Source organism: Budorcas taxicolor, unplaced genomic scaffold (genome assembly GCF_023091745.1).
Source record: "Budorcas taxicolor isolate Tak-1 unplaced genomic scaffold, Takin1.1 scaffold368, whole genome shotgun sequence".
NCBI classification, from domain to species: domain Eukaryota; kingdom Metazoa; phylum Chordata; class Mammalia; order Artiodactyla; family Bovidae; genus Budorcas; species Budorcas taxicolor.
In genome coordinates, this window is record NW_026292209.1 from 41,924 (window position 1) to 57,087 (window position 15,164).

General features: G+C 39.0%; 1 protein-coding gene across 2 annotated transcripts in view; it reads right to left on the reverse strand.

Annotated features, from left to right (window-relative positions):
• LOC128071351 (chromodomain-helicase-DNA-binding protein 8) overlaps positions 1-12,635 on the reverse strand; it is a 37,047-nt gene extending 24,412 nt beyond the window's left edge. Inside the window, exons 1-8 of one of the 2 annotated variants that reach the window (XM_052664229.1) lie at positions 11,793-12,635; positions 10,530-10,901; positions 9,409-9,794; positions 8,195-8,309; positions 2,992-3,174; positions 2,840-2,908; positions 2,412-2,467; positions 1,643-1,760 (exon numbers count right to left, since the gene is read on the reverse strand). In XM_052664229.1, the coding sequence (XP_052520189.1) occupies positions 1,643-1,760; positions 2,412-2,467; positions 2,840-2,908; positions 2,992-3,174; positions 8,195-8,309; positions 9,409-9,794; positions 10,530-10,901; positions 11,793-12,635 (2,142 nt within the window). The remainder of the gene's footprint in view (positions 1-1,642; positions 1,761-2,411; positions 2,468-2,839; positions 2,909-2,991; positions 3,175-8,194; positions 8,310-9,408; positions 9,795-10,529; positions 10,902-11,792) is intronic. The other variant, XM_052664228.1, reaches the window with a different exon arrangement.
• Positions 12,636-15,164: the final 2,529 nt, after the last annotated feature.

Below are 15,164 nucleotides of genomic sequence, written 5' to 3' on the forward strand. Positions count from 1 at the left end.
AAACTCAAATCTATCCCTTCTCTCCAACAACTGAAAGCACTCTGCTATAAAGCCATGGTAATTTCTCTTCTAGAAAACTTCAATGGCCTCCTTACGGCCCATCCTACTTTCATGCTTACTCTTCTCCCATCCATTCTCCAAAGTCTAGATGATCTTTAAAAGGTGAAAACTGGTTTATGTCTTTGGCCTGTTTTAAATAGTCCAATGGTTTCCCCTTTTGCACTTAGAATAAAAACAAAACTAAAAGGTCTGTGAGCACCTGCTTCTATCATATATAAATACCACTGTGCTTTCAGTTCCTCATCCTGTCTCGGGGTCTTCATATACTGCTACTTCCCGTGCCAGGGGTACTATTTACAGGTGTTTATGGCCTTGCTAACTTCTATTCATAATTCAACTCTCAGTGACGCCTTCCCGGATTATCCAAAGCAGGCATTTTTTAATGTCTTCCTATGCTCCTTCTTTGCTGGGACTTATCACAATTTGAATTATTTTAAAATCTCTCTCTCCCTCCCCATTAGACAGTGAGCTATATGAGAACACAGACCATGCGTGATCTGTTAACTGCAGTGACTAGCACATAAAATAATGAATAAATGAGTGACTGATTTGGCTAAATGACCTACCTATAAAGGCAAATCTGACTGGCACACAAGTCAGTTAGCAGAGCTTGGCTCAATGGCCACAAATTATATATATATAGTATCAGCTGAAATGGGGTTATAGTTTCACTGTACATTTCACAAATTAGGCTTTAAAAGAACATAGGCCAAAAAACACAACAACAACAAAAACCTCCACAACCCAATCATTATTTTATTTTCATATAAGAAGAAATTATAAAACCTACATGGTCCTACTTGCTCTCTCCAAGTGATGTGGAAAATAACTCACTTATTGATAAATCTGGTGATATAAAGTTAGCTTCATCAGATGTATTTGGCCACAACTGGCATTTTTTTGCTGAAGCTATACATTATTCCTTCTTTCAGTCTTCTTATTAGACCTCTTCCTCTTTAGGTCTTAAGAAACTTTGAAAAAAAATTCTTTTTCTCAAGGCACTTAGTATTATATATTAAATACAGATTTTAAAAATCCCATTTTGGAAAAGATATATGTACAAAAAGTTTTCTAAGAAAAATGGAGTGTTAAAATACAGCTCAAGAGATTCTCACAGATGCTCCAGTACTTAACTAGTAGTAACACCGAATGTAAGATATTAAAGTTCCTTTATCACTATTTCTAGTTATACTGGATTAGAAATTTGAGAAAATAAATGCTCCCTCTTAATGACATGGTTGCTTATGTCTACAGATACCATCAGTTGCTAAAGACTGACAATAGAGGGAGAAGAATGCCTGAAGTGGACCAGAGAGTTAATCATCTATTTTGAAAATACTTCATGACTATCAAACAACTCAATTTCAAAACATTCTATAACTTATAAAAAGACCATATTTAGACCTGGTAAAACACAGCATAGGGCAATTAAATAAGGTGAGTCCAATGATCGAAATGAAACTTATATACCCATATATATAAAGCAACTAAACTATAAGTCTTTTGAACAATCAGTCAGGGATAACCTCGGAAATTTATGCTTTTATGAAATAAATGATAAGCAATACCTATCCCTAATTACCTCATGGAAGAAGTGTCTCATCTGAGCCATTTTGGTTTTGAAGCGCTTTAGTTTTTGATGGATCCTCTTATCCTTCTCCAGTTGGGAGATGGTAGCCCATTCACAGTGCAGATAGGAGCTAAAGGAGATGGAAATCGTCAGCCATGGTATGAGAAAGAGGAACTGGTAAGCTAGTGTCTGAGATGAGGATATTAGCCAAAAGCAGACCTCAGAGTATGTTGCTTCAATGGGGAGACAGTCTTTTAGATCTGTGCCTCTTAAACTTGATTTTGTACACCAACCACTTAGTTTAGGGTTGGCTTGAAAGTTCACATTTCTTTTTTTTTAATATAAATTTATCTATTTTAATTGGAGGCTAATTACTTTACAATATTGTATTGGTTCTGCCATACATCAACATGAATCCGCCATAGGTATACACGTGTTCCCCATCCTGAACCCCCCTCCCACCTCCCAAAAGCTCACATTTCAAGCAGGCACCCAAATGATGCTAATTCTGCTGGTCGATGGATCACACTGAGTAGCAAGGTCTTAATGTCAGGAATTTTATCAGGAACTACCCTTACCCCACTTTTCTGTAGGCAAATATTAATCAGTCAATTTCTGAGCTTCTCTCTGAAAAGACATTTTCCTCACTGGAAACAATTTGGGTGAGGAAAACTATTTTCTTAAAAAAGGGACACATTCCCAACCAGGACAGACTATACAGGAGAACTTATTACAACCCCGTGGAATTTGGGGTGAAAAGCTTTTTGCACAGATCACGTACTAGTTCTTGTACTTGACAAAGAATTCTTCTGCTTCAGTATACTGTCCAGAAGGAAGCTGGGAAGAAAAAAAATTACAGTTATTAACAACTTATTTGTCAAAGAGACTCCTTCATTTTACTACACGTGGTAGACTTCCATACCAAGAATAAAATATATATCATCCAGGATATATCACTGACTAAAGGATTAAAGAACCTAATCTGGCATTTCAATGCTAGAAGCCTGATAGCTGGAGAAAATAAGCCCTTCCTGGATTTAAGCAGGTAAGTGAAAGAAGGGGCAATAAGACAGTTCTTACTTTCCACCTAACTTTTCTCCGCTATCTCTTGTAACTACATTATAGCGATATAGACTGACATCCAAAGGTGCTCATTACATAAAGTCTGTAACTGTAGCATTATGGGCTACCATGGAAAATAGACCTCACCTCCTTCTTCACAATCCGCATAGAAAGCACTTTGTCTACAATGGCAGCATCTTCTTCACTGGGATTCTCCTGTAGGAAAAGATGCAGTCAGTCAAACAAAGAGATTGTGAGCAGCAAGACACACATCTCAAATTGCTTAGTTCTCAGCTTACCACAAAGAACTGCATGGAAGGCAAAGTCTCGCCATCTGGTTCCTGCACTGGCTCAGGAAGGATAGGCTCAGTTTTGATTGGACCAGTTACATCCACTTCTTCTTCTTCTTCATCGTCTGTGATCTTTATATCCAGATCCTCTGTATATTTTTTCCGCTTAACTTGGCGGTTCGAGCGTCTCTTCTACAGGGGCAAAAACAGTCAAAATAACTGCTTAGGTCTCTCAAACAGAAAAACTTTAAAACTATTTGACTATAGTCATGTACTTAGATTTGACTCCAAATTCCCTAGGAAAAATCAAACCAAAAGATGGTAAAGAGCTTATTTATCAAATTGTATAATATTAAACCATGTAACTTATTCTATGTACTGAGTAAATATTAATTTCCTGAATTCTTTCATTATAGTATCAGAATTCATCTGAAAGTAACCTGGGTACTATTGGCAAGAGGCTCTGAAAAACTAAAATAGAACTCTTTAAACTCTCTACCTGCAGGGTGCAATGAACTTCACACCAGGAGCAACCTTGGAGTCCACTGGTACAAAAACACTGTTTCTAACTGTTCGTCTGTTTTAGTTCTAAAGTTTTGTTTGTTTAATAAATAGGATCATACTGCACATACTGTTCTGCTGCTTACTTGTTAACATTTTTCTTGGAGATGTTTTCCCTATCAATGAATTTCAGATCTACCTCATTCTTTCAAGTGGTTGAGCAAAATTTAATTAAATAATCTCAGTAACAGGTACAGCTCATGATAAAAATTAGGAAGGATGGAGAGAAAAAATTATTTTTCAGTAATGATTATAACCCCTGGAAAATCCAAAATCAAATGAGTCATTAGAAGCAGAACTACTAAAATTGATTTCTAAATTCAATTTTAGTAGTTAGTAGTACAATTTAGTACAATCAATTGTACTAAAATTGATTTGATAAATTTGCTTGGCATAAAGTTAATTTTAAAAAATCAATTCTTACATAGACTAAGCCAGAAAATACAATAAAAGAAAAGTCTGTTTATGAAAAAAGATCATCTTAAGTATTAAATTTAGTAAGAAATAATGAAATATTTATAACCTCCCCAATCACAAAAGTTTGAAAAACAAATTTAACAAAACTTTTAAATTAGATAAGCTGATTCTAAAATTCAACAGAGAACTAAACATCTAAGAATAACCATAAAAATATGAAAAGGTATACTTGGCCTTATCTGATGTTAAAGCCAATATAAAGCTATAAGGATTAACACAGCTTGGTACCTCTCCAGGAGGAGATAAACAGATCAATGAAATAGTGTCCAAATATAGATTAAAATACTTAGGTAGATTTAGAACATGATAAAAATAGTATTTTTAATCAGTGAGGAAAAAGTGGATTATTCTATAAGTGAGATTGAAAACAAACCACTAGCCAAACAAAACAAATTTGTTTCTTATATCTAGAGGATATAAGAAACAAATTTATAAAAAGACTGAATAATTTCAAAGTTTAAAAAAAGACAAAATTTCTAAAAGAATTTCTTTCTTTAAATAATACTGGAGTAGGAAAGGTGTTTCGGATAAAGTGACTGATCAATTTGATCTTATAACTAAGAAAAAAAATCAATACAATAGAAATACAAGCAAATAACATCAATAGACAATTTTTTTAGGAAAAAAACATGAATGGCTTTCAATGTAAAATGATGCTCACATTCACAATAAAATTGTTACAACTGAAAACTTTTTTTTTTTTTGCATCTAACCAAGAGGCAAAAATCTGCGAGTTTGATCAAATATTTGAAATAGGAACTCATACATTGCTGGTGAGAGTACACACTGGCATGAAGAAAATTTCCATATAATAAAATTTGACAATATCCATTGACCCACCAATTCCACTTCAAAGATATTATCCTACAGATAAATTTGTACATGTATACAAATCTCTGTGGGCTTCTCTGGTGGCTTAGTGGTTAAAGAACCTGCCTGCTAATGCAGGAGATGTGGGTTCAATCCCTGAGTTAGGAAGGTTCCCTGGAGAAGGAAACGGCAACCCACTCCCATATTTTTGCCTGGGAAATTCATGGACAGAGGAGCCTGGCAGTCCATGGGGCCGCAAAAGTCAAACACAACTTAGCAACTAAACAACAACAACAAAGAACAGCAAATATCTGTCAGCGTTAGTAAAAGACCAGAGAAAACCTAAATGCCCACCAACAGGGGCTGGATTGAACAAATTATGCTACAGTCAAAAAATGGAACACTACAGAACTATATAAAAAGAATGGGGTAGACGGACAAGAATGAACAGTGGATGTGGAGCTGGAACTCTCACTGCTGGTCCATGTGCAAAACGACAATCACTTCAGAAGGCAGCAGATTCTTATAAGGTTAAAAGGTCAAATGTTTAACTACCCCATAGTCTATCAACTCCTGGATATTTAGCTATGAGAAATGAAAACCTATGTCCACAAAGCATGTGTACAAAGACTGTCCACTGCATCCTTACTCAAAACAGCTCCAAACTGAAGAAACCAAATGTCTAATAGAATGAATAAACACTGTGGTATATTCCTAAAGTAAAATGTTTCTCAAGAAAAAAAAAGGAATGAACTGACACATCACCATGAATAATTCTGAATACCACTATGCTGAAAAAAGTGAGACCCAAGAGTATATACTATGTGATTCCATTTACATGAAGTTTAAGAACAGGCTAAGTTTAATCTATGGTTAACAGAAATGAGTACAATTGTTGCTTATGGGGAGATGGTGGGGAGAGGATGGTGAACTGACAGAAAAGAGGGTACCAGGGAACCTTCTGGGATGATGGAACGTGGGGCTTCATTAAATAATTTCTCTACTTTGGTGTATATTTCAAATTTTTCATAATAAAAAAGTGTGAGGAAGAACGGGTTAGATTTATCTTTTCTAATAAAGAACTATATTCAAGATATACTGTTAGAGAAAAAAGCACAGTACAGAAGAATAGGTATGGAATACTAACATTGAGTGGAAGTGGAATTATGAGGCCTCCACTGCCAAGACTGGTATTTGAGGAAACACAATTAGGTCAATTAATTGTGTTTCCTCAAGTTCTGACATGAAAATCCTAGCCCCCTAGTACCTCAGAATGTGACTGTCTGGAGACAGGGCCTTAAAGAGGCGATTAAGTTGGGGTGGGCACTACTGGATCAGGGCCCTTAAAAGAGGAGGGAATCTGGCCACACGCAGAGACAACAGGGACACACGCACTGAGCAAAGATCATGCGGGGGCACAGTGAGGAGGCGGCCTCTGCAAGCCACGGAGAGAGGCCTCGGAGGTAACCAGACCTCCTGATCTTGCACTTCTAGCCTTCAGACCTGTAAGAAAATAAATTTCTGTTGTTTAAACTATCTAGTCCGTGGTACTTTGTTATGGTAACCCTAGCAAATTAATATACCACTTTTTAAATTTTATTAATTCTTGTATTTCTTGTATTACAAAGATTTGCCTATAGTTTGTGTTTTAATTTTATTTTTAATTGGAGGATAATTAATTTACAATGCTGTGATAGTTTCTGCCATACTCACTTGGTGTTTTAATTATATAACACTTTATTTAACTGTTTATTTAACAAACATATATAACTCTTACTGTGCTCTCTTACCTAAACACTCCTCTATGTGGTTTGTAAACATTTACATTTAATCCTAACAACTCTACTTAGTAGATATTACTATCTGTACTTTAGAGATGAAGAAATTGAGACACCACAAGGTCAAGTAAACTTGCCTTAAGTGACAATATTAGTAAATACTAGAGTTAACATGAGAACCCAAGAAATGGTCTTGGTCTTAAACACTATGCTATTTAGAGCATTTTTCGTTGTTGCTACATATACATAGTTTTTATATAGTAAATATATCAATCTCTCCCTTTATGACTTGGAAATTTTAATACCCTCCTTAACTCAATCACGTTTTACAAAGGTCCATGATTTCAATTTTTACATTTTGACCTTTGATTAAACTAGAATTTGTTTTTCTTAAAGAGTAATGCAAGAAATCCAGTTTTCTTTCTTTCTAAATGAGTAGTCATCCTAACATAATGTGTTAAATAATCTTTCTTTCCATTGATTTTATTATCTTTTTTCTTTCTTTTTTTTTGGCTGCACCATCCTTGGTGGCTTGCAGTATCCTAATTCCCTGACCAGGGATTGAGCCCCGGGCCCTCAGCAATCAAAGTGCGGAGTACTAACCACTGGACCACCATGCAATTCTCTCCACTGATTTTAAATGGCCTTTTAACTCACATTCTAATGTCTCAAAATTATCTGGATCTGTTTCTAGACTGTTATTTTTCACTCTGCTATTTCTTCTTTAAACTCTTGGTAATTATAATTTCATAATATATTTTAATGTCTGTTAAATCTAGCTTTTGCTTCACTCTCCATTTCAAAAATGTCTGTCCTATCCTCACGTTAATATCCCCCAGAAAAACCCAAGTCTCAGTTTGTCAATGCAGTGAATATATATTAAAGAAGAGGGGAGACATTTATAACGTATTGATAGCTAGTGAGGCACCTGAGGTTTGTTTAGTCCAAACCGCCACTTTCAGATAAGGAATTTAGATATAGCTAGCCAGACCCATTAGAGCTACTCAGAAGTACTATGGGTATCCTGAATCATTAATAGCTTCTTCTTTCCATGGTTGGAAACTAAAGTCAAAGATGGTACCATAAGGCAACAGAGACAGAGGACTAAAGTTCTTTTGATCCAGCTTTTTTTATTCTCTTCCCAATGTTTCTCATCTTTAAAAGGTAGCAAAAACACTGTGCCTTAAGCTTCCCAGTTCAGAGAGTCAAAACCCTAAAGTGGAAGTAATGCACAAGGGACAGCTGGACTGTTCTAAGAAAGACCAAAGTACTAGCATACCCAGAACAACAACTGCAGCCTAACTGCATATCTGCTTAGTCTCTGAAACACTGGAATTTGAGAAAATGACTACTGTAGAGTAATATGCATTTTTAGAGTAATATATGTTTTGCCTAAAAAACATAAATAAGTAAAATTTAAGCCACGACCATGACCAGGTTTTGCCTCTTTTACTTTTTAGGCCTACCTCTGGTTTAGAAAAGCTGTTGAAATATGCATAGTCTTATGGTCTCTCACTATCTATTCCTGGTCTGCCTGTCAGAAGTAAACAGGATCTTTTCATGAAGTTTTTTAGGGATTCTTTTACCTGAATGCTGCTTTCTTCATCTTCCCGGGGTGATTGTGCGGGCATGACTTCTACATCTGAATTATCAGATGAGGTATTACGTTTTCTCTTCTTACCCACCACAGGAGTGATGGTGCTAAAAAGGAAAAACCAGATTCAGTTACAGTGAAGGCAAGGAAAATTTAGGAATAGAAAATACAATTAATCTAACCTATCACATATGAAACCTCCAGGCATGCTGCTGCTGCTGCTAAGTTGCTTCAGTCATGTCCAACTCTGTGCGACCCCTTAGAGGCAGCCCACCAGGCTCCCCGTCCCTGGGATTCTCCAGGCAACAACACTGGAGTGGGTTGCCATTTCCTTCTCCAATGCTCTAGATATTCAGTCTGGGGACTCATAACTATTGAGTAGGGTGTTTGAAAAAAAAGAAGATATTGGGGTTTCTAAACTACCAGCTGGCTTTTACACCTGATTTGACAAATTTTTGCTACCACTGTATTCATGAATACCTGAATGAAGGCAGCATAACACAGCAGAACCAATTCCTGACTAACAGTTACAAGGCCTCATTTCAGTTCCAGTTCTCTCACTAGCTCGGCGTTAGTCTTCTAACTAGCAAACACTGATCATAAAACCTAGCGTGATAGCTGTTGAAGATCAAGTAAAATAACAGACATGAAACTTGCTTTTTTAAGCTAAAAAACCCTGTACAAATATAAAGCATTATCATAATTACACCACAAAGCCTGAAGCATCTCAGGGAGTAGAAGCTAGCAAGAAAGGAGTGAAGCTACAAGACATGGAAGGAAGAGAGCACACTCAATTGTGGCAAGAGTTATGTGGCAAGCCGTGGTTCTGTCAAGACTGCTTAAGGCTGACAGTGGCTGCTGAAATCTTCTCCAGTTCACATATGAAATGCAAGAACAGGGCAGCTATGTCTGCAGCAGCTCTTTTACCAGCATGGGTTGTAGGGGGCTAGGGAGAAGTCTTTCACACTACAGTGATACAAAATCAAGAATACAGCTTTTACACAAAACTCCTAACTCAAGACTGGCTGTCTTTCCCAGGCCTTGATGTTCACTTGGGACAGAGAAGAGAAAGGACTTATTATTTTCTATGATACCTGCCCTTGAACTCTGAAGCTGCTATATATAGCATGAATTTAAAAACAGGAATTTAAACATGTATGCACTCTCCCCAAAGACCCCATCACAACAGCAAAGGGTGGCACTCACTTTAGCTTACTCTTGCCCTTGGTTTTGGAGGTACCAGATGTTTTGCTCTTCTTCGGCTTTTCTTCCTTGAGCCTCTCCCCACTGCTCTTCTTCCTGCGTTTCTTCTCCCCTTCCTCCTCAGGCCGGACGCTGGGTAGCTCATCCTCATTCAGGACTCGAGGTATGTTCTGTTCGCCCCGAGCACGGGCCCTCGCAATGGCCTCTGCTACAATCCGGTTTGCTTTCTCTTGCTTCTTTTGGTGTTCCAGCCTACGGTTTTCCTCGATTCCTGTCTTGCCCCCAGTATGGGGAACAGAACTTGCTGGTGAGGACAGAGCTGCCACTTCACTGGCACTGAGAACTTTAACTACGGAGAGCCCAGAGGAGGCCCCTTGGGAAGAGCCGGCCTATAGAAATAAAGACACTATAATTTCAACATGCTTTTAGCTAAACGACCTGAATAAAACAGCCCTAAAGCATACAGGCTGGAAACGTTAGTTCTCTTAATTCCTTAAGAATAAGACTCATCAAGTCTTACTAAACCTAGAGGCACACTTTTTTTTTAAAGTAATTTTTTGGTGGGATGGGGATGAGAAAAGGCAATTGTGCCAAATTAACCTTCTATACTCTTTAGCCATGCTTCTAATGTCAATACTCATCTCCACAATGCCATAAAATTTCCAAACAATACAGACAACACTAGTGTCTAGGCCAGTAAGAAAATTCAAATGCCATTCCTGTCCTACCTTTATCTTCCTGGGGGTGGTGGGGGGGTGGGGTGAGGGTAGGGGGAGGAACGATAGATAAGCACTTGACCTCTTCAAGACTATTTATCTTTCAGATGAGGAGTTATTTTCAGTCATTTTCCTTTCACAAGGATATCAGCAAAGATTGTAAATAAAACAATTTAAAGACAAATACTAAACAAATCATCTCTTATCCCAAACCCAACAATAACCCTCAAATCTTTTCATGATATAATTAAAATAAGGTTCCCGTGGGTGAAAGAAAGAAAAGCCTGCATCTCACTTCAGAGACATGAATCTAGACTGGCCCCACATTCAACAGTGAGTGGTTGCTGAGGATAACGTCAGGGGACTAAGAGCGTGTTTGCCTTCTTAGCTCAACATGTTGAGTCTCACCTGTGGCTGAAGTACCACCTTGAGGGGTACTGAAAGTCTCTGTCCTGGGGCCTGTCCTGGTCCCATTATCTGAGCCTGCTGCACAGAGGAGAGAGTCACTGGCTGGGTGGAGGGTGGCTGTTGGGGTTGTGGCTGCGATGATGGAGGCTGTGGTACGATCTGGATTTTCTGCTGTGGTTGCTGCACCTGCAGCTGTATGGTTACTACTTTGGCAGGCTGCCCCTGGGCATTCTTGGCTTGAGTCAGGGCTGCTAGCTGGTTGCCCTGTAACACTATCTTGCCTGGTAGACTCCCTAGAACGACATGCCGGTGTCCTTGGGGACCTCCAGACTGTGGCTGCTGGAGGACCAGTGTGATGCGTTTCGATTCACCCTAGAGTGAAGAGAGGAAATTGCAAGAGAGGTAGGACATTAAAGAAGGGTAGACCCCTTAGTATTTACACCAGTTTTCCTCATCCTGGAATTATAAAAACTGAGGGTCAGAAAAGACAGTACAATCCCCTTTGTTCATCTTCCTATCTGTCCTGATAAATCTTTTCTATAACCTCTGCCCAGTGGGTACCAAGTCTATTCTTGAAAAACTGCTGAAAGGTTTGCTATTTTCTAAGGCAGTCATTCCATTTTTTGGAAACCTATTAGAATAAAAGTCTTTACAATGAACTAAAATCCACCTCCTCAGAGCTTCTCTTCACCAGCCCTACTTATCTGAACACTGTCTTCCCCTCCTCCAAATTCTTCTGACCCTTGATTCAGAGGCTAGAGTCTTTATTTTCTTATAAAAGAAACAAGTCTTTTCACTGGGCAAAGCTGGAGGAGGACAATCTTAATAAGAAGAACAGCAAAGATACACATAGTTTCTGTAAGTCTTGCAAATATAAATACACATATTTTTCAAAAATGATTCTTTGTTCCCATTGCATCCTATAGTACTCGTATAACTTTGTATCATCCACCACTGTGAGTTCTTGCTTAAGGTCTGTATTTCCTGGCAGATGGTGAGCTCTGTAAGGACAGGGACTGTGTCTATCTTGTTCAGCACCAGCTAGGCACAGTGTAAATATGTAGTAAGAGCTCAAAAAATGCATTAACACTAACTGCTTTCACCTTGTAAGTAACAAATAATGTGGCTATTAACACTAACTGATAAAAAGTAAAGACGGAATTTAAGCAGAATTCCTAGAGACAGCTCTCATGTGCTTGCTCTCACACAGTTGCTGGGCCCGCTACTAAACCAAAATTCACCTCCCCCTTTCACTCAAGTCACCTGGGTGGGTGTAGAGGTCAGTGTAACTGCAGGCTTCAGTGGGGGCCCTGTGGCCCCAGGGTTTCCAGCAGGAGCTGAACCCTTAACTGGCTGTAGGACCAGCTGCTTTACTGGTCGGCTGGGCTGGACAATGCGCTGAACAGTAGCCTGGTTCCCAGGGACCTTGGCGGCCAACACTGTATTACCAGAGACAATGGAAACACCAGGTCGAAGGGGAGTGCCGGTTAGCACTTTGGTAAAAGTGACTTTTCCACCATTGGCTGTGCCAGCCACAAGGGGCTGAGCTGTGCTGGTGATACCTTGGGCCTGAATTTGTGCCACATGGGCACCAGTGACTGAGGAGCTTGGTGGGGCTTTAAGGATAACAATCTTAGGGGCGGACTGAGGTGGTTGTCCTCCAGCACTACTGGAGGAGACAGCTGTGGCAGAGACACCCATGAAAGGATTCCCTTGGCTCAGGATCTCCTGGCTCTTGGAGACCTGCAAAAGTCCTGATGTTGGCGTTGATGTCTGTAAGACAGGTTGGGCTGGCTGCTCTTGGCTGACGGGCTGAGTGGTATAATCATGCAAAGTTAAAGATTCTGGAGCTGGAGCTGTTGATTCTTTGGGAAGTTCTGTGGGGGCTGTTTCCTCTGGTGGGGGGACCAAGTCATTTGCTGATGAATTCGCCACATCGCCACCTCCACCATCCTGGTTCATCTGATCCAAGGAGTCCAGAGAGCTTGGCAGTCCAAGGGCTTCTTCAATAGGGTCTTGTGTGACCTGATTGAAGCTGTCATCAGTCAGAGAGTCCAGGCCAAATAAATTTGGGTCATCAAACAGATCCATGATGGGGTCTGCCATCTTGGGAAAGCAATGGGGGTAACTTCCCCAAGGTTTAAGGAGGGAAGGGGAGGGGGGGTACTGGCTCTCCCCTCCCCTCCCCTATTAAGAAAAAAATGTACACAATGGAAGAGGACTACTCTTCAGGTAAAGAGGCAAGAAACAAGTGCATGTCAGACTGTCCTGACCTTCATGGAGCAAGATGGCTAGGTCTTCAGAGGAAGATGATGGAACTCCTGTTGTAGAAAGACAAATGACAAGTAAGCAAAGGAGGTGACCTCAGGGAAAATTTCTATCCGTAACATCAAACAGCATCAAAATAGTAAGAGAAGAAGGAAATGTGAGGTAAGCTGAGGACAGAGACACAGCAGAAAGAACATCCACACTTCTGCTTTGAAACCAAAAGAGAAAAAAAGAAATAAGCCAACCCCTTTTTGGGGCTCTTACACCTACACACTTTGAAGCTTCTGTCTGTCAAGATAATTCCACTGTCTCTGTCCATTTCTTTTCACAATTATCATTCTAGGTACAGAACAGGAAATGTAACATTCATTCACTTTCTATTTCAGATTCTTAAGTTGACAGCAATGAACAATGTATCAGCAATACTTCAGTGAATACAGATAGAGGCTTCTGGATATACTGGATTTTGTAACTTTTCCTTGTAATTCCGATACTTCTACTTACTACTAGCAAAAATAAACACCTTTAACCAAGCTTACTGGGTAATCTCGCTAAGTTTATAGTATAATTTTACTCAGGAAGACTCAGACTTTAGTTCACCCATCAGTGAACCTATACATTGTGCTTCTGTTATTAAGTCCCCTCCCCACTTTCTCATATTTAAGATCAAAACCTTCTCTGGCAAAAGAGTCAAAGAATTCTACAATTTCGTTCCAGTTTATGTTTCCAACTTTCACTCTCATCATTTCCTGTATGCTCATCACTTCCTATATATACCCTAGATTTCAGTCCAAACAGATAATCCAGTTCCCTTAATGACATTCCTATCTGCATGACTTTGCCTATTTTGCTCTATTTTCTGCCTGGAACATCTTTATCACCCTCCCCACAAACATCTCTTCCAGCTAAAATCTTTAACATTCTCAAAGGTCTTCTACTCAGTAAGGCGAGCCCTGCACCTCCATAAGGTGAGCAATTTGTGATGACCCAGTCCCTTCATGTTCTTTGTTGTTGTTGTTTAATCACTAAGTCATGTCTGACCCTTTTGCAACCCCATGGACTACAGCCCACCAGGCTTCTCCGTCCATGGGATTTCCCAGGCAAGAATACTGGAGTAGGTTCCCCACCCAGGAATTGAACCCACATCTCCTGCATTGATGGGCAGATTCTTTACTGATGAGCCACCAAGGAAACTCTCATCTTCTTTAAATACTCACAACATTGCCTGCACCTTATTTAAAGCACTTACATTTAACATTTTATTAAAATGATAAGTCTCTTGTCCATTTCCTCTAAAGGACCAAGAGGTTCCTTTGTGCAAATTATAAAAAGCTGCCTACTCAAGATGCTTGTCTGCCATCTGCTGGAAAATTATCATATTAAACATATTATCTGTGATGATGATGAACATGTGCAACGCACACCCTGCACAACCCTGCATGGTGGCCCAGCTCCTCTTTCTTCAAGACACAAGAGCTCCTGAATGGTGAGGACCACATCTTATTCATCTGTGGATCTCTAAAGTGCCAGATGAATATCACATACACAGTAGCTACTCAAAAAAATTTAAATGAATTAAGTGCCTGTGGTATCTGAAATTAACTTTTCTGTTCTTAGAGAAATTAACTGGTATTCTCTGATTCTAAGATGAGACAGTAGAAAACTTCCTATCTTGAAAAACTGTCCTACAAATAACTGAAACTATGTTTACAAAATCCACATGTGGGGCTTTTAAGTACATAAAATGTTGGAAAAAGGAAAAACCAAGACAAGGAGTTTTAAGTATATCACCCTGTAACTGTATGAAAATGTAGTATTTGCTTTCTGTATATGATTTCAATATTTGTCAATCCAGGAAAGCATCGGTAACACCATTTCTCCTACTTTTAGAACAAACCAGAAAAGAAATTTGTCAGTGACACAGAACAGACTAGACTGAAGACTTTTTCACACAAACCCCAAGCTTTTTTCCCTCTTCCTCAACTCATTCCAGTTATCCCTGTAAAATTAATATAATGTGGGTACGTAGCCCAGAAACTGAGACACAGATAAGAGAATAGACTCATCAGTAGTTGGCACAGCAGTTTTTCAAAATTACAAACCATACAGAGCATCTCCACTAATGTTAAACAAGATCTTTCGAGCTTCAGTAACTGTATCCCTTCACATCTCAACCAAGATCCGCATCACTTCCCATTCCTGGCTAAAGTATTCCACAAGCTCATCCCAGCCTCTCCTATCTAATGCCTGCCCCAAAACTACTCAAAATGGTGATCAGAAGACTTATAAATATTTCTTAATTTAATAAAAATCTACTCAATAATTTTATAATATTTTTTCAACACTTCTATCATCTTTTCCTAGTTA